Genomic DNA, 19,279 nt, shown 5'->3' on the forward strand with positions numbered 1-19,279 from the left:
AATGACTAAGAGGTTGAGACCACTGACCCAAAAAGAGTTTGCAGAAGTGACCAGCTCACTTATTGCTGCTATTCCTTTTCCTTACTGACAACCACTGAACATTGATATTAATAGCAAGAGACCCACACTTTACTCTGAAAGGGCATTTTTATTTATGAGATCCCGCTGTCCCCTCCCTTGGGTACTGTCATTAGCAAAGCGTCAGGGGAAGTCAGGACTTGGTGTGCAGAGCCTGTTGCTGGTTTCAGGGGGAAATCCCAGATGCTGCGTGGCCCCGCGGACGCAGAAGTTGGGGTAATGTTCTTTTTGCTTCCCGTGAGCTCGACGCCATCCCGATGCACTGCCGGAGGAACGGCCTCACACCCCACAAGTGGGACCCACCCTGGTCAGAGACCCTTTGACCAAAATCCCCTTCCTTGGCTTGAAGCCGGCCTGGCTGAAAGTGCACATGTCTGCCCCTTAGCCGGTGCCGTGCGCCCACCACTCATTTTAAAAGCCTCTGAAAACAGTGCTTTCTTGAATATTACTGCCTCTTTGGACCTTTTGCTTTGAAACAAGAACAGGGTGTTATAAAAATCACAGGGATGGGGGTTATGTCATTTCTGTGCTCTACTCTTAAAACCAAAAGCGCGTGCTTTGTTTGTCCCAAGACTTTGGAGCAGTCCACCGTTCTCTTCCTCCTGGCTCTGTTCCCAACGCAGGCGTTTGTCTGGGCCTCGCCTAGGTGGGGGGACTACAGCCGCCCCCGGGGAAAGCCTGCGCGCTTCGTGTCTCTCTCCTTGCCTGCACGGAAGCCTCGCCAACACGCTGCTCCATTTAAAGGGTGTGTGTGTGTGTGTGTGTGTTATTGCAAGGGAGATTTTTAAAAATTTCCTCATCATTAAAAATGACGAGCCACATCCATGAATAACCCTCCACAGTGGGGGGCTGTGCGGGGCAGGGGAGCAGAGGCTGGGAGTGGGGAGAGTCCATCTTACTCGTGTGTCTCCTGAACAAGGGGCTTCTCACTGGGCCTTGAAGCAGGGGCCCCTGCCCCAGCAGGAGTGAGCAGGTGGCTTTCTAGGCTCATGGATAAGGAAGTGGGGTCGGCTGAGGGAGGTGATCCGGGCTAGCGTTGGCTGGAACTGAGGCTGCATCTCCCATGAAGGCCTAGGCACCAGGCACATGGGGCCGAAGTCCAGCCTTCCTGCTGCTGGCCAGGCAGAGTGCTGACCGAGGGTGGGGGGTGGGGTCAGGCAGGTTGCTTCCACCATGGGAGCAAGGACCCCCACCTTTCCCAGGAGTGACAGGACCAGTCCCTGAGAAAGGTTCATTCAGCTGCTGCAGGAGGTGCTGGTTTGGCTTGGGCAGGGCTGGCCAGAGCGTGGGTCAGAGAGCCAGTGGAGGGTGGGACTAGGAGTTGCTGGCATGTAGGTGGGTAGGTGGTCGGTTCTGGTGCAGATAATTAAGGTGTCTATTCAGTCGTCCTCATGTGCCTTCTTGAGAGTCTGGCATTTTAACTTGTACGTTAAACATGAATAAACTGAGGCAAGATCTGTTCCCTAATTTGCTTAGGCCCCCCGCGAGTGAATTAACTGCTAAATATGTCAAGTGTGTCATCCGGACCTGTCCTTCCAGGGGCTTGTCGGGTGGCTCTCAGGAGCTGTCCGTGACTGATGGGGACTTGTGGAAGTCAGCAGGGTCACAGGGCCACCTCTCTAGGACACGACTCTTAGGCCTGTCCTCTCAGGCCCCAGGCCTCCTCTGGGTGAGCAGGGAGATGCCCGCCTCGAGTCTGTTACAGTGTCACCGAGAGTCAGTCTCCGGGCCGTGACCCGTCGTCAGGAGGCTGCCTCAGGAAACTCCCCGTCTGGACGCTGTTGTGGCGTTTGCGTGTCAGGAGAGACAGGCGATGTCCCCCAGCCGTCAGGACTGTGTCCCATCGTCCTGCTGTTGTCTTCTGAAGGCTGTGGGGTCCCTCGCACCCCACTCCATAGCGAGCACGTCACCTGCTCACCCCGAAAAAGGCTTTCCTGTGGTCTCCAGGTTCACAGCCACCCTGAGGGAATATTGTCCCCAGAGGTGAGAATTGAGTCACCGAGGAGGGCTTGGGGAGTGCCAGCCGGGAGAGGCAGAGGGCGTGCCAGGATTCTGGTCTCGGCGCAAAGAGCAGACTCTGGGATGGTGTCCGTGTTGTCCTGAGCCCGTCTGACTACCTGACAGAGGAGCAGAACTGCTCTTTTAAGAACAAGCAGGTGCCCCCTTCTGCTGAGGTTAGGAGATGGAGACTGACCTATTTTGCAAGGCGACCCTCGCCTGCTAATCCAGCTGTACCTGGAGTGCGAGGCTGGTTTCACGAGGGCTCGTGCTGCCTCCGCGGCCACACACTGCGGGGGGGGCAGCGATGTGCCCCCCACGCCATGGCTACTCCAGCAGCGGCTGCTGTTCCCATAAAGGCAAAGGGTGGCGTTTATTTGCCAGGGCAGGGGTGTCTTGCCTGTGGATGGGCAGGTGGTGCTACTTACCTGAAGGAGCCACTGCAGGAGGAGTCCGTGTGAACAGACACGGGAGATCCTCCAAGGGCGCAGAGTGTCTGTCTCGGGGTTGGAGCCTCGTCCGCCTGATGAGTTTCACCGCGGTCCGTGCATGGCTTCGCCCGAGAGTGATGGATCCAAGTGGGTATCCCGGGACCTTAACAGTGGTTGGGAGAGAAAGTAAGCCTGGATAGGGACCTTCGTATGCCAGGGCTAGCTGGGATGTGGGGGCCTGTCCTTCAGTTTGACGAGCGCTGAGTTCCGGCCGACAGAGGACAAGGGGAGGAAGGCGCTCTAGGCAGTAGCTTGTGTGCTTGTAACATCTGCAAGAACCGAGCTACCTGAAGGGCATGTTGGCGTCTATCGTTTCCTGTGAAGCTAAGGCAGGACCATTGTCACTCTGTGAGGACTGGGGGAGGCCGAAACGAGATATGATGTCCTCCAGAAGTCTTTGGGAAACTTCAATGGCCTTTTCAGTCCTTAAGGAAAAGCTGCAACCCAATGAGTGAAAGTGCCGACAACCACTAATAAGTACTTGAATCCTCTGTCGGGAGGCGTTTGGGTGAGGTCTGTCTGCCAGTCCTTGCCAGGGTATGTCCCCTTCACTGGGCCAGAGGGGCAAGTTTTGCCCTTAGAAGCCCCTTGAGGGTTATTGGTTTGGCAGGAAGTACAAAGTGAGGTCACTTGTAAGAGGCCTGGGAGGCTGGGTTCCTCCTGAGGGTAGAAAGAAGCCCACGCTCGCAACGTATAAAGTAAGTTGTGTCCTAGCAGGTTGACAGGGCAGGATCATATCCTCCCACAAACAAAGCAAAAGGAGAGTAAAGCATTGTTTGCCAGGGACCCCGGAGACTCTGGTGACCACACAGGACTGAGTGCCCAGTTTTCTGGAGCAGGTGAGAGGACAGAGTAGGTGGCCCCAGTATCCAGAGGAAATTTCCTGGCCTACCTGCCACCAGGAGGTTACCCCTGGCTCCAGTCCAGTGATTGTCATCTGCCAGGTGGCTCATGAGAGCAGCTCCTTTGTAATTGTACCATGATCTGTTCTGGGGACCAACTCCCCTCCTGGGACCATCCCAAGAGTGTGGTCCAGTGACCTGTTTGGTGGCACCGATGCCAAGGGACCCTGGGTGGCCTGTCCTATTGGGGCAGTTCTTGGCCCAGTGTCCTTCCTGTCAGCAGATGTGGCGCCAGAGATCCCTTCCTTGGGTGGAGGCTTTGGCCACTGGTCCAGATGTGGGCGCTAATGCTGCCATTAATTGGGCCTGCCCAGTCCTTCCTCTGCCCTTCTCTGGAGCCTGAGACTCGAGCTCCGAAGTTCTGTTATAGAAACAGAATTAGCGGCAGCCACCACATCATCCAGGGAGGTGGTAGGGTCCTGGAGAAACTTCTAGAGCTTTTTCGTAATATCTGGTGCTGCTTGGGTCAAGAATTTGTTTTTTAATATCACTCATCCCTCGCAGGAGTTAAGACTGAGAGTGGTGTGTCCCTGTTGCCTCCCAGAGCCGATCCAGGAAGGCCGCGGGGTTTTCTCTGGGCCCTTGGGCTATGGCGGCGACCTTGGAATGACTGACCGACTTTTGCTGGCCGCCTTGAGGGCAGCCTGGACGCATGCTAGAAAGTGTTCTCTCTCTTGCCTCTCTTCTGAGGATTTATTATTCTACCCTTGGTCAGTCAGGGGCACTGCTGTTTCACCCACTGGATATCTAGGATCTGAAAGGTGTAATCAGGTGGCGAACTTTTATGCCTCCGCTAATGCTCTGGATTTCTCAAAATCATTTAATGTCTGGCTAGAATAACATGGACATCTTTCCAAGCTAAGTCAGAGGCTAGACCAAATGCTGCAGTGTCTCTACATACTTATCCGGGTGATCAGTGTAGCTTCCCAGATCCTGTTTTATTCTTTTTAACTCTATTAAACTAAAGGGCGGTGGACGAGGGTTGGTCCAAACTCCCCCACTGCTTCTGCAAAGGCAAGAGCTGAGCCACCTTTCCTCCTGGTAGAGGTACAGATGGCACCACCTCCCCCCAGGTAGGGCTCTCTTTAGGCCTCCCAGGGTACGGGGTGGCTTGGAACAGGTGGGAACCTGAGGAGGCTGTCTTAACACCATGGTCTTACTTGGCTCTGTGTACACCTATGCCACTGAGGATTTTCCCGTAAGTAAAGAAAAGTTTGTGTGTGTGTGTGTATGGATAGTGTTTGGCCCATTCTCCTTCCCTCTTGCAATAAAGGTCCAACTATAAAATGGGGGGTGGTGGTGGTGGTGATTTAGAGTCCCATGTGGTGGCCACTCTTCTCCACTGTACTGTGGCCAGGTGGTTGTGCAGAAAGATAAGCGATGCCTCAAGGTAAAATGTGTTCATGTGCAGGCATGGCCACGGGCTGTATAAACCTTGGGTCCTAAAAGGACCCTAACAAAGTAGGCACTGAGCCCTGCTTTGCTTGTGAGCAGGTGCAATTTCACTCGAGTGAACCAGGCAGTGCTGATAAAACCAGGGTTGGAGACATCGTTCGCCTTGACATGGGAAAGGGGACTTTTCTTTCCCATAAGATCGGAAAGAAAATTCCATTATCAAAACCAATCCAAAGCCCAACAACACAGAGTTTACAGCACAACGTCCTCTTTTCTAAAGAGGGGCAAAATGAAAGATTTCTCCCTTGCCAAGAGGGACACATTCCTGAACTCCTTCTCCCACACCGTGGTTTAGCTAGGAGCTGGACCATGGGGTCTGAGAAATGGGGAGGGTGCACAAGCAAAAGCAAGCACCTGCACCCCCTCCAGCTCTGGCTGCAAGGTGGGAGAACCCAGAAGGGGGGGGTTACCATGGAGAAAGGAGAGCCAGCTCATCTGCACAGAAACGTCTGAGTCGCGGAAGTGGTCAGGGTGGAAGAGCGAAAGTGAGGGCAGAAGAACCCAAAGTGACCATGGAGCAAGCCTGGCCTAGGTAGAAACATCTGAGGCACAGCACCAGACACGCCAGGTTTGAGTCTGAAATGTCAGTTCTTGGTGCCCAAAGCTGAAGAATCACCAGACACCCCAAAGTTAGGCAAGCAGGAAAATGAGGTGTATTGAGGAGGGAAAGATAGGATTATGGGGCAAGAGCAAGATGCAGGTTTCCAGAGCATGGTACATACGTCACAGATGACTACCAGACCCATAGTTGCAGCAAAGGGAGAGCAAAAGGAAGGACACAAAAAGGGATGTAGTTATGGTCTGCGTCTTGTTTTATGGTGCCCAGGTTGGGACCTCCCTAGTGGCTCAGACGTCACTATGGAACCACTTTGATTGGACAGTTGGGAGTCACATGACCTGAGGCTTAAGCCCATGCACATCTCCCATGAGCCTCTCTAAAAGCCCATTTGGTGGGGTGTGAATTGCAACTCCCCCTTTCGTCCTAGGAGTCCTGGAATCCCTCCCTATCTACCTAACACAGCCACTTTGAGAATTCCCAGGACATTCTTCCAACAATAGATTTAGGTTTGATTTTTGATCTGGGACAATAATGGTAACGTAGTGGATGCAGAGCAGTATTGTTTTGTGTTAATTCTCTTCTGTTCCCTACAAGTGGTGACTTGTTTGCCTGAAGACAAGGAAGACCTGGTCCTGCCTTGTGAGTCCTGTGTCTCAACTGGGCAGGGGGACCCAGCATTAAACAGTTACACAGCCTGAGTCAATAAATGTATGAAGAGCAGGGTTCCAGCAGGCTTAGCCAATCCCATTTGGGATAGGTGCATGACTCTTTTCTTTTCCCTAAAAATTATTGGAATCACAGGGCTGGACTGAAAGGAAACTGAGGCTTCAAGAGGTGAAGAGGGCTGAGACCAAGAACTGAGAGAGCCTGGGGCAGACTTTTCTTCTTTCTTTCCTCCTTGCTTCCTTTCCTTCCTTCCTGCCTTCCCTTCCTTCCTGTCTCTCTCTCACATGGGCATGATCTTCACTAGCTGCTTGTTAACTTTAAGGAAAAATATAATGACCTAATTCCAGGAGTTTTCCTCCTTTTTCTCCTCCGCTCCCTGTCCAGCCGTGGCATGCAGGCTGAGAAGGTTTAATTGCGTGTGCGGGGAGGCATGTTTTCTCATGGGGATTAGAGCAGGCTAAATTGGGCTTTAGCGCTTAGCGGGATAACAGAGCTTCCTGAGGAATGTGAACCTAATTAGGGATTCCAGGGTCAAGCTGGACAAAGGGGACACAGAAGCAAAGTTAGGGCGAGCTCTTGAAGGAAGCAAAGAAAGTTAATAAAGTCTCAAATGTCCTCGTTTTGTGCCACTATCCTTTGTATAGCTCCATTATTGTTTGCGGGCTTGTGTTGAAAGTCTGACCCCAGTCTCTCTTCAGCCCTCCACCTCCCCCGAGGGACATTTCAGGAGCAGCCGTGACTGAAGAGCAGTGCACCCTTGCCATGTCGTCACCCCTAGGCCCTGCCTGGGGGACCAGCCCCTCCCGGTGTCCTGAGAACATTCTGTGTCGACCTTCACTGGTCCTGCCTGACCTTTGACTGTTTGTGTTGGAGGCAGAGTTGTTCCCCCACCCCCAAATTTGTATGTCAGAGTCCCAATCCCAGGACCTCAGGATGTGACTGTATTTTGAGACAGGGTCTTCAAAGAGGTAATTCAGTTAAAAGGGGGCTATCACTGGCCCCTAAAGCAGTATGACTGGTCTCCTTCTAAAAATGGAGAGGGGGACACAGACACACAGCGGGACGGCAGGTGAGGACGCAGGGAGAAGGTGGCCGTCTGTAAGCCGGGGAGGGAGGCTTCGGGAGGGGCCAGCCCTGGTGACGCCGTGGTCCCAGACTGCAGCCTGCAGAGCTGTGGGGCACAGCCGTCTGCCGAGGGAGCCGCCCCCGCCGCCTGGCACTGTTGGGGCTTGAGCAGGCGGGCAGCGCTGTCCGAGTGTCAGCACTGGGCATGAGGGAACTTCCCTCTCCTCATTATTCCACCCGCATTTGTGATAAATGACAGTAATAGTAATCAAAAAAATTAATAGATTATCTTTTCTCAATCTTATGCAAGGGGTGAATAAAAACGTCTTGGTGTTTTATTGCCAACATCCGCTGTAAGAAGCGGCTGTGATGTGACAGACATGCCCTTCAGAAAAGCCCCTGCCTTCCGTCCAGTCTCACCGCTGCCGCGTGCGGAGACCAGAGAGCTGTCCTGCCCCTCCGTTACGTCGCAAGGCCCGAGTGGCCGCAAATACTTGGAGTCTGTATTTGTTCCCCCCCCCCCCCCCCCCGGCCTCGTACAGGGCCTGAGGGGCAGGTGCCCCTGACTGCTTTTGTGATTTGGGAAAGTAAGTGCTGCAGTCTTGGCCGCATTATGACACTTCTTCACAAAGAATTGCTTTCGTAGAGATCGAAAGGTAAACTTCACTTTCAATGTTGTGCAACTTATCTTAGCATTCAAATTATGATTAAAGTAATTTTGTGTGACCGTAGAACCTGGACATGAAGTGACGCCTCTTTACTTGGCTTAACTCTGTAACTTGCTCTCTCACCCGTCTGCAAGGCCGGGGTGGCTCAGTGGCCCTGTTTGGGCTGTTTTGTGCCTGAACGGTGGCCCGTGGATCTGCGTTTGCTCTGTGTGTGCGCTTACTGGATGCAGCTTAATTACCGTGGGTTGGTACTGTTGAGCTGATCCACTCCTTCCGAGTCCTGGCTTGAGTAGGACTCCCCATGCCTACTCCTCTCCTGTGGGGAGAGGTCACTTACGGCAGAATTGCCTGGCGTCAGCAGGGAACAGTGGCAGAAGGAGCAGCTGAGCGTCCTGCCATAGCAGCTGCACATGTGAAAATGTCGAGCGTACTCTTTCCACTTCTTACTCCGGATTTCTGGGAGGGTTTAGGAAGCTCATTCATTGGACCCCACACAATTGGAAGTTTTGATGATTCAGAAAATATTAAACTCAAATTTACCTTTATTGTTTGTATACAGTGATATGTAATGCATCAGTTATACCGAGGCATGTTTAGAGAAACTGGTGGAAAAAAGGTCACATTCCGTATGGCTTTGTGCAAAGTAAAATTTAATAAGAAACAACAACAAGAGCTGAGTTCGTAGTTGTATTATATTTAATCAAAGGGAAAATAGTGTCTGTGAAGCACGTGGAGATTGAATTGTTTTCTCTCTCCCAGGACTTTGAGCTCCCAGAAGTCAGCAGGAAGGGACCGGATCAGGTTTTGGGAGGTGGTCTCACCCCACTGAGGAGGATCTGTGCCTGAGCCCTGGGTGTCCCAGCAGCTGCGGCGGCGGTGACGGCCTGCGCTGCAGGCGAACACACCTTCTCAGGCAGACCGTGCTTGCTGGCTGATGCCGTCGGCCTCGGGAAGTGGGCCTGCGGGGCTGGGCTTTGATCTTGCGCACACTCACTCACAGGGACACACAGACACTTTCTCGTGCACAGAAGTGCACTTGCTCACACAGGCGCACTCACGCACACACACTCACTCAGACATACGCAGATGCACACACAGAAATGCTCACACGGGCTAGTGGCTCAGACAGGCACACTCGCACACCTCACTCGGCGCTCACACCCCGCCACCCGCCACCCGCTCACCCGCGCAGACGCACAGCACCCTCAGATTGGCAGTCACACGCACTGTCGCACGAAGGAACACACATTCACACATTCACACTTGTGCACGCTTAGACACACCGACGTGGGCACGCTCGCCCACACGCACACGCACAGTCCCAAGGACACAGGTGTGACGTGGTGGAAAGCCCCCGGCCCTCTGCCCGCCGTGTGGACCCGCTGGCCCGGAGACAAGGTTGCTGATACCAGGCCAGCCAGGCGCCCACGCAGCCAGGTGCGGGGCAGGCGCAGCCTTGTTTGTTTGTGGTTGTCCTTGGTGACGGGAGATTAGGCCTGGATAGAGCCGAGAAGGCCATAAAGTGGCGCTGGAGGGGCCTCTCGGAGGGGCCCTGGCTGCCGTCACAGGAGGGACGGGGCCCGGGTGCCACAGCCCGCCCTTGGCCCGAGGCCCACCCTCTCTCCAGTTTTCTGCAGCCACTAGTGGGAGCTGCTCGGCTCCCAGCCCCCCCTGCTGTCGTCACCTCTTGTCACCCTGACTCCTAACAGGAGCATCTTGTGTTGAGAGAGGGGTGCATGGCTAGGATTACCCTGTAATCCTAGCATGCGTAATCCTAGCACTCTGGGAGGCCAAGGCGGGCAGATTGCTCGAGGTCAGGAGTTCGAAACCAGCCTGAGCAAGAGTGACACCCCGTCTCTACTATAAATAGAAAGAAATTAATTGGCCAACTAATATATATAGAAAAAATTAGCCGGGCATGGTGGTGCATGCCTGTAGTCCCAGCTACTCGGGAGGCTGAGGCAGGAGGATCGCTTGAGCCCAGGAGTTTGAGGTTGCTGTGAGCTAGGCTGACGCCACGGCACTCACTCTAGCCTGGACAACAAAGCGAGACTCTGTCTCAAAAAAAAAAGAGAGAGAGAGAGAGAGAGAGAGAGAGAGAGAGGGGGGTACAGCTCCTACCAGGAGAGGAGTGTGGAGCTCGGCCCAGCTGCAGTCTTCTCTCTGTGGGAACCCGGGAGGCGGCCACGCGCTGTAGGACTTAGCTCCCCGCGCACAGAGCGAGGCTCCGTTGGCTTTCTGGGTCATCGTGAGGGCTCCAGAGAAAGACCTGCAGGCAGGGCCCTGGCCCTGTTACACGTCCGTCCTGCTGGTTTGAGCCTGCACGCCCGCTGGGCCGGGGCCTCCTCACGGGCTCCTAGATGCGGGAGCACACCCCGTTTTCGTCTCGTGCTCCCCCAAGGCTCCCTCAGCACCGCTTTCCAGGGCAGGTCAACACTCGTTTGGGGGCACCTGCCTCCCGGCCACGCCGCCTGCCCACCCGGCCACACCACGCCTGCCTCCTGGCCACACTGCCCATGCACTTGGCCATGCCATGCCTGCCTCCCGGCCACACTGCCCATGTACCCAGCCACGCCATGCCTGCCTCCCGGCCACGCTGCCTGCCCACCCGGCCACGCCATGCCTGCCTCCCGTCCACACTGCCCATGCACTTGGCCATGCCATGCCTGCCTCCCGGCCACGCTGCCCATGTACCCAGCCACGCCACGCCTGCCTCCCGGCCACGCTGCCCATGCACTTGGCCACGCCATGCCTGCCTCCCGTCCACACTGCCCATGCACCCAGCCACTCCATGCCTGCCTCCCGGCCACGCTGCCCATGTACCCAGCCACGCCACGCCTGCCTCCAGGCCACACTGCCCGCCCACCTGGCCACGCCACACCTGCCTCCTGGCCACACTGCCTGCGCACCCGGCTACATCATGCCTGCCTCCCTGCCACGCTATGCGCACTGACGGGGCCAGCACAGCCTGGAGGCTCCCAGGCAGGGTGTCTGCACCTCGGTCTCAGGAGCCCCAGGACCGTCCCCAGCCCTGTCCACTCCGTCTTGAGCTCCCTCAGTCAGTTGAGGCGGGCATCTCAAGAACTAAATGTTAAAGAGCCGTCAGCTCCTTCATGCCCACTGAGGCCAAGCCAACCTGGAGATCCCAGCCAGGGCATTTCCCTCTGTCCGGTGAAAACAGCAAAGAAGCCGACAGTGCTGGAAGCATTTGCTCAGATCTGGGGTGGGAGGCATGGAGAGCAGGCAGGTGAGCCCTAGCTGGGTTACCTGGCTCTCCACGTGGGGCAGGGGTGGGTCTGTAGGTCAGAGGTGCAGACGCCTCGGCCACAGTGAGCCCTAGTGCTCCGTGCGCACCGGCGGGATGCAGCCCTGCCCAGCAAAGCCACGTGCCTCTGCCACTCTGCTCAGACGGAAGAGCGGGAGGTGACACTTGAGTGTCCAGCATATGCCGCTCAGCCCTCACGTGTTCCTTGGTGCTGAACAGTCAGTCTGGAATAAGGACACGTGGGCGCCTGGACCGGCAGCCTGTCCCACGGTCTAAGTGGCCGGCTGCTGCCTGCTGTAAGGGAGGGAAAGTACAATGGAAATACAGTCTCTTTTTAGGAGGTTCCTGTCCTAGAAGCCACATGGAAGGAACAAGTGCCCGATGTGCTCACTTGGTCGGTTTTTACTAAATTAGATGTTTGCAGTTCTTTGTAGAAATAGGTTTCTCTTTATCAACAGGTGCCTCTGCCTTCAGAGCATACCCTTTCTCTGGGTTGGCACCTCCAGTGCATTTTCATGTGTAAGTTCACTCTCAGCTAAGTTTAGTGTCTCACACATTTACTGTCTGTTTGATAAGAGCCCACGTGAAATAGACAGCAGCGCCTGTGGCTCCTGTTCTCAGAGGAGGGGTTCTAGCAGGTAGGATGTGGCCCGGGGGTGCAGCGCATGGTTTTCCACCGTTTGCTCTGCTGAACCAGGGCTGCTCACCCTACCTGTGCCCCTGGCATGCTTTCTTATACACCGCTTGATTTATGCAGGTTGTGTTTTGGGAACCATAAAGCTCCGTGGGGGTGTGGAGTCCTGGAAGGTGCTCAGTAAAGATGTGTTGAACAAGTGATGGATTAGACAAGGTCAGATGAGCCAATTGCAATGACGCCAGCCATGGATGGACCCAGGGGAAGTGGGACGTGGGCAGCCCGGCCGACAGAGCTCACCTCCTTTTCTGGAGGATGCCGTCAGGCTAGGCCAGGTGGGCAGTGTTATTGCAGCCCATCTGGCCGCAGGGGGACATGGGACACATGGAACATACCTGGCTTCTGGACCAAATCCCTAAGTGGCTGCTGTTTTTAAGACTCAAGTTTCTGCTACTGCATAGGCCTTTTCTTTTCATCTCTCAACAAGCACGTGCTTCCAGACAATGAACTTTTTTTAAATTTTTAAATAGGCTTTATTTTTTAGAACAGTTTTAGGTTTGTAGAGAAATTGAACACAGCCCCTGCCCCTCATATATAAACATCTTGCATTCCTGTAGTACATTTGTTTCACTTACTGAGCCAATATTGATACAGTATCAATAACTAAAGCCCCTAGTTTACATTTGGGTACATTCTGGGTGTTGTACATAGTATCGGTTTGGACAAATGCATAATGACGAGTGTCCACCATTATAGTACCATGCAGAATGCTTTCACTGCCCTCAGAATTCTCCATGCCCCACCTGTTTGCCCCTCCAACCCCTGGCCATCACTGACCTTTTTACTGTCCTGCAGTTTTGCTTTTTCCAGAATGCCATAAAGTTGGAATCATATAGTATGTAGGCTTTTGCAATTGGCTTCTTCCACTTAGTAATATGCATTTATTAATACCTTTCCTCCAAGTCTTTGCATAGCTTGATAGCTTGTTTCTTTTTATTACTGGATAATTTTCCATCATGCCATACAGATAGTGACTTTGTAAAACAGTGCTCTGTTTCTTTGCACATTTCTTGCCTGCATGTCACACATGTGGTGAGGCACCATGATGTATGCGTGTGTTGAGTGGGTACCCTACTTCGGGTGAAATACATCACAGTGCTTTACTAACCACGGGGTCTCCATGTCCGGCTCTCTCTAACTGCCTCTATTTCCAAAGCCACTTGTTTGTTTTTTGCTATATATTTGTTTGTTTACGTATTCCCTCATTCATGCATCAAACTTTAATGTCTCCATGTGGAGCTGAGGACACAGACATGGAAAGCTGTGTACTTACTCGCCGCTGCTGGATGGGTGCAGAGGGGGGTGGCCAGTGGGAGGGGGCCGGGTGCCATGAGGCAGGGCCCCTGCTCCAGGCTCGAATATGAGTCAGAATCCTGGTGGAGTAATGATATGTCTCAGACAAATGAATGACCATGTGTCACATTTTCTTTGAGGAACTTACTGGGTAAGATAACAAAAGGGCTATATAAATAGCTGCCCGTTAAGAACCAAGGTCATGCCGCCGCCCACTCCCAACCACAGGGCCAATTAGTCAGATCCCTGGGATTTCTCCTTCCCTGCACATGTTCAGAAAACTCAGAGCATGGAGCTGTTGTGGGTCAGGAGCAGGGAGAGCCAGGAGGAGGCTGAGGGGGGAGGCCGCTTGGGGGGGCTGGATCCTGTGTGCAGGGGCCAGGGTCCGGGGCCCCAGGCGGCGTGAAGCGTCTGCTCCCTCTGCCCCTGTCCTCAGGGAGGCTCGTGTTGCTGTGAGCGGATGCCCTGCTCTGTGCCAGGTGCTCTCTGAGCTCGCACACTGTCTCTGAATCCTTACAACTACTCTGCGAGGAAGGCACTGTTGTTACCTACAGTTTTCCGATGGGGAAACTGAGGCCCCGAGAGATTAAAGGCCAAGGTCCTATAGCCAGCAAGTGGTGGCACAGAGATCCTACTGAAGGCGGGGTCTTCACCTCTGTAGGGTCAGTGGCCCTGCACCTGCACGGCCTCTCCCGACTTGGCTGTGGCTGTCCGTCATCACTCCGTCTTGCATGTCTGTCTGGCGAGCTCTCCCTTCTGCAGAGGGCTGCGGCAGAGTGGAAGGAAACTCCTTTGCGCTGCCTCCTGTGCTGCACGGACAACCGTGCTGACACTGCCACATGCACACTCTGGTTTCAGTTCCACTTGTAGAAATAGTTCTAGGAACGTCGGAAGCCCCGTGCGTGGGTGGGAGGAGTGGGGCAGCGTGAAGGCGCCAGGCAGAGCCCTCCACTCCGCCTCTGGGCTGCGCCCCCACGCTCCCCAGTGAGGAGGTGCCGGCTGGCTCAGAGGTTTCTATCTTGGGAGCCCACCAGTTCTTTGAATTGGAGGCAGAATTCTGTATCTGTGAGTGATGTGCGTTTCTCTTGAAGGGGGAGGTTCTATGGTTTTCATGAAATTCTCGAGAAGGGCTGGGGCTTTCCAAAAGTAAACAAAAACCTGGATTCTGTTAACTCTGGGTCTTGCCAGCTTTGTGACCCTGAATGAGGCAGTTTCAGCCTTTGGGAGTCTGGCTTGATTATTATGCTGGGCTTTTTCTGGAGAACCCATTTGCTCATCTGTTTCTTCTCCCTTTAAGGTGGTGATTCCCTGCTGTGTGCACGTCCGGCTGGAACAGGTGAGTCTTCTGCGTTGCTTTGGGGCCGTTGTGCCATCCTGTGTGACGAGGTCTCCTCCTGCAAGCTGTGCCCCCTCCTCTGGGGTCCACACCCTCCCTTTGACCTGGAGCTTTCCCAGAGGCGGACCTTGGCCACCCTGCATTAGCCATTTGCGTGGTTTTCCTTTTCTATGTTACTAGAAAGGTTTCTTCTTTTTTGTTTCAATAGATTTAGGGGGTAAAGTAGAATCTTGTTACATGGATATGTTGTAAAATGATGAAGTCTGGGCTTTAGGTGTGCCCATCCCCTGAGTAGTGTACCTTGTACCCAGTAGGTGATTTTTTATCCTTCCCCTCCCTCCCTCCCCCTGCTGAGTCTCCAGTATTCATGGCGCCACTCTGTGTGACCACACACTCCCCAGCTCAGCTCCACTCACGTGAGAACAGGTGCTATTTGGTGTTCTGGTCCTGAATTACTTAGGATAATGCTCTCCAGTCCCATCCAGGTTGCTGCAAAAGACATTATTATTTCATTCCTTTTTATGGCTGAGTAGTATTTCATGGTATATATAAATTTAATACTACGTTTTCTTTATCCAGTCCTTGGCTCACGGGCACTTAGGTTGACTCTGTATCTTTGTGATTGTGAATTGTGCTGTAATAAACATATGAGTGCAGGCGTCTTTTTGATACAAGTTTCTTTTCCTTTGAGAAGATACCCAGTAGTGGAATTGCTGGATGGAATGGTAGGTCTACTTTTAGTTCTCTGAGGAATCTCCATACTGGTTGTACTAATTTACATTCCCACCAATAGTTATAAGCATTCTGCATCACTGTCTCTGCATCAACGTTGATTGTTTTTTAACATTTTAATAATGTCTGTTCTGACTGGAGTAAAATGTCTTTGTTTCTTAAGAGGAGGGACTCAGCCTCCTTTGCAGGAACTACCTTTTGGGTCAGTATTATAGTTACCTTCAGGGGTTCGTCTTTCTCAGCCTGAGTTTTCTTGGCTGTAAAGTGAAGACAGCACAAGTCCATCATCTTAATGATAAAAACTTGGACAGTGATGGCACCTGTGTCACAGGGTTTCTGTGGGACAAGGTAGTGCAGTGGTTTGTGGACATCGGCTCTGACAAATGCTATGTTTTTATGGGCTTGAAGGTAAAGATACAACAGCATTTTCTCTTTGGCTTGTTATTAGGTAAATTTAAATTGCTGTCTACTTTTCAAATGAAGCTTCTTCAGTTGCCATGGTGCCTCCTGCTGTTTTCTCTGCCCCACCTTTGGAGAGGAGGGGTTGGTTAAGCCTTGTTTCTGATGACTCATTAGCAGCTCGCAAGATGCCCGTGGGGCTCAGCGTGTCCTGTAGTCCGTGATTCGGAGGATCCGGAGCCTCCTCTCCCATTGCAAATCGGAAGCGACTCCCAGCGAGGCAAACGTGGAACAGTGTCTTGCTGCCGGGGCAGTGTGTGCAGGACGCGCCTCGCCCATTAGGGAAGCAGACAGGTGCGCCTACACCTGTCAGCGTGTTCCCCATACGTCCCGAACTGGATGGCGCTCTATGCCCTTGGCCCTCCATGGTTTTGCTGTACCCAGACTCCAGAGAGTTTTGCAGGGGATCTTGCCCGTCTTGCTGCCGTCCATATCTGTGTGGGCTGAGCGTGCAGCGGCCTGCAGACACAGGCTGGTTCTGTCGCGGGCACAGGGGAGCATCCTCTGGGGGCCTTGGCCGAGGGCGGCTGGTGCGACAGCTTCCCTGTTCTGATGAATCAAGTTCAGGTCCTGACTTCACAGCGACTGGCTGGGCACCCTGTGAGCCCCTGCCCACCCTTCTTTATGTGGGGTTGGGGGATCCCACTGGTGCTCCCTAACTTAGCTGAGGATGAAATTAAGGAAAAGGGAGGGACAAGGGTCAGGTGTGTCAAAGGTGCTCTGTTCATAGTCCTGGTGCTGTGGTTATGCTCTTTTAATGCCTTCACATGCTGTGGCCTCTCTGATTCTGGGTGAGCAAAATATGCATTTGAAGTCATAGGAAGGTTAAAAAAACCTCACTCAAAACCTAAAATATCTACAAGCTATGAAAAACATGTTATAGCCTCACGAGCTGAGGCCATCAGGGCCTGATTTCCTTGGGCCTGTCACAGGCCCCAGGGGGATGTCAGGGCCCGGCTTGGCTGCTGGGGTTCTGTCACTTGTCCCCTGGCGCCCAGGGTCCTGGAGGAGCCTCGCAGTCCCTTGGGGCACAGCCCACCCTGTGGCAGGACACTGCCTTGGCATTCCCTGTTCACGGGTGTGGTCACTAGAGCCAGCTCTTCCAGACCAGCCTGGCTCCTGCACGCTGCATGTGTGTTTATCATGTATGTGACTGTTATATGTATACAAATGCAAGCATACATGTTATGTATGTATTGATAACACACAAATATATAAAATTGTATGTATATGAAAGTTTGCATGCTATGTATGTAGTTTTTATATGTATGTGAATGTATATGTGTGTTATATAATCATTTGTTTATGAATGTATGTATCATGTATATATTGTTATGTACATATATGTACATATTATATGTTATATAAGTATTATATGTAACACAGGTGTTATATATGTATTATATATAACAATGTATAGGTGTGTGTTCAATATGTCAATGATTTTTATGTGTATATGAATGTGTGTGTATGTGTATATTTCCCTGAGATGACCTTGCACAAGCCCAGTCTCTACTAAGCTCTCTGTGACCTTTTGCAAATTGCTTTGACCGAGGACCCCAGGGTATCCCTGCACAGTGCTGCAGCATTGCCTGGGTGCCTGTTAGAAATGCACACTCCCAGGCCCTCACCCAGACCTGCAGAATCAGGAACTGTGGGGCTGGAGCCCAGCCCTCTGGGTCCTGGCAAACTATCTGCAGAGGATGATGCAGCTTAACTGTGAGACTCGTGGCTGTGAGCTCGAACGGTGCAGGGGTCCAGGCTGTACCTGCGTTCCTCAGCTGCCCTCCTCTGTGGCAGCCTGGGGTCCTAGAGAGGGCCTTTGTCATCGAGAGACCCAGCTCTCCCACATCTCTGTCCTTTCCCCCTAAAACAGGGCAGTGCTGTCCTCCTCCACACTGGAGGTGGCAGCCCAGCCCAGCCTGTGCCTCTCCTGCCTCCCTGCGCTGGGTGGCCTAGTTTAATGGACCCTCCTCCGCCCAGTGGAGCTGAGATGGGAGCGTTTCTTGCACGGTGTCGGTGTCACTTCTTAGGGCAGGTAGCATGGAATCCATTTTTTGTCCCCTGGCTCTGCATGGACTGAGAACCTTCCAGCACTTTGATAGACATAGAGGTACCTTCATACATCTGCCTTCTGACATCTTGAATGTCACCTTGGTGACATTGGCTAGGCCACCCAAGAGCTGTTTCTCATTTTCTCCCTGTTACTGTTCACTGAGTTCCTACTCTTCGCCAGATGCTCTGCCCGTGAATTCACCGTGGGGACTCAGGAGAAGGAAGAAACCTCCCAGGTCACACAGACACTAAGGGGCCGCCACCAGCCCAGCCTTGGCTTCCTTTGTGTGGCCGTACACTTTCCATATTCTCAGAGACAAGGCGTGTTTGTCGGTGTTGCTTCTAATGTTTTCATGGGCCACATTTTAAAATCAAGAATAAGTGGTGTATAAAAGCATTTCTCTGTTAGTAGGACTTGGAGGAAGTTAGCCTGTGTTTCTGGGCCTCGTCAGTTCTCAGCATGTCTCTTGATCTGCACATCACGGGTAGGAGCCGCGGAGCGCTCCCCACAGGTTGCGTGCTCCTGAGCGAGCAGGTGGGGGTTCTGACTTCAGGCCTGGTCCCTCTGGGCCTTGCCACACCACGCCTGGCTCAGCACTGCCTGAGATGTCACACGCAGGAGTCCCCACAGGGTCCCTCTGGTTCCCTTTCCCTCCCACGCCAACCTTCTGTGTTATTGGCAATCACAGTGACTCTGTTAGCCTCGCACTCGGTGACTCCTCAGCCTTCCAGGTTTGGGAGCAGGTGGGCGGCTTCCCTTGGACGTTCCACCTGAGGTGGGGTGGTCAGCTCCGGGGGCAGCCCTGCTGCTCTCTGGGACGTCAGTGCCCCACATACACCTCTGTGACCTGCCCTCCACCAGGCTGCTACTCTGTCCTGTGCGGGGGCCCCTCCTCCACCTCACATTCACCTGGCCCCTGTGCCCCAGCCTCTGCTCTGCAGGTGTAACCTGAGGGCCATGAGCCCTTTGGAGAGCTTCTAGAATATCTTCATCCCAGCATGTCTTAATCTTGTGAGCTGCCAGGTCTGCCAAAATTCCTGGAGTACCACTGACCAGGGAGCGGTTGTTTTGAAATTCTCATGTGTACCTGGCAGAGAGAAGGCATGGTGGGTGGAGCTGGCTCCATTTGCTAACAGCCGACAATGGACTGTAGGGACATCTGTCACCATTAAGGTGACATTACACTTGTGAGGCTTGTTTGTCTTCAGGGACTTTGTGACTGCCTGGCGTGGGTGAGACACGACGAGGGAAGAAACATTTTCCCTGCTGCTTGTGCCACTTATCTGTGATGCCCGTTTTTCTGTTACTTTTCTAGTAGCAGAATCTTCTGCAGTGGCTTACAAAGTGGGGTGTGCGGTTAGATTAATTCGTGGACTAAAAATGGCACAGTGGGGTTGCAAAAGGAGCTGGGAGGCAAACCTCTTTTGTAAATGTTAACTTAGCCATTGACACATGCACGCAGGGTCTGAGTTTCCCGGGAGCTGATGTGAAAAGGAGATCACATTTATTTGCATGTGCCTTGTCTAAAAGGGGGGGAAAAGCAGAATCAGCAGAGACGATAT

At 53.2% G+C, this 19,279-nt stretch overlaps 1 protein-coding gene across 3 annotated transcripts in view; it reads left to right on the forward strand.

Moving 5' to 3' along the window:
* Positions 1-19,279, forward strand: part of TNS3 (tensin 3) — a 268,396-nt gene that overhangs the window by 76,665 nt on the left and 172,452 nt on the right. For all 3 annotated transcript variants that reach the window (XM_020289931.2, XM_020289928.2, XM_020289930.2), the window contains one exon: positions 14,432-14,470. Coding sequence is in view for 1 of the 3 variants with exons in the window: in XM_020289928.2 (XP_020145517.2) it covers positions 14,432-14,470 (39 nt within the window). In the remaining 2 variants the exon portion in view is untranslated. The remainder of the gene's footprint in view (positions 1-14,431; positions 14,471-19,279) is intronic.

Source organism: Microcebus murinus, chromosome 9 (genome assembly GCF_040939455.1).
Source record: "Microcebus murinus isolate Inina chromosome 9, M.murinus_Inina_mat1.0, whole genome shotgun sequence".
NCBI lineage: Eukaryota > Metazoa > Chordata > Mammalia > Primates > Cheirogaleidae > Microcebus > Microcebus murinus.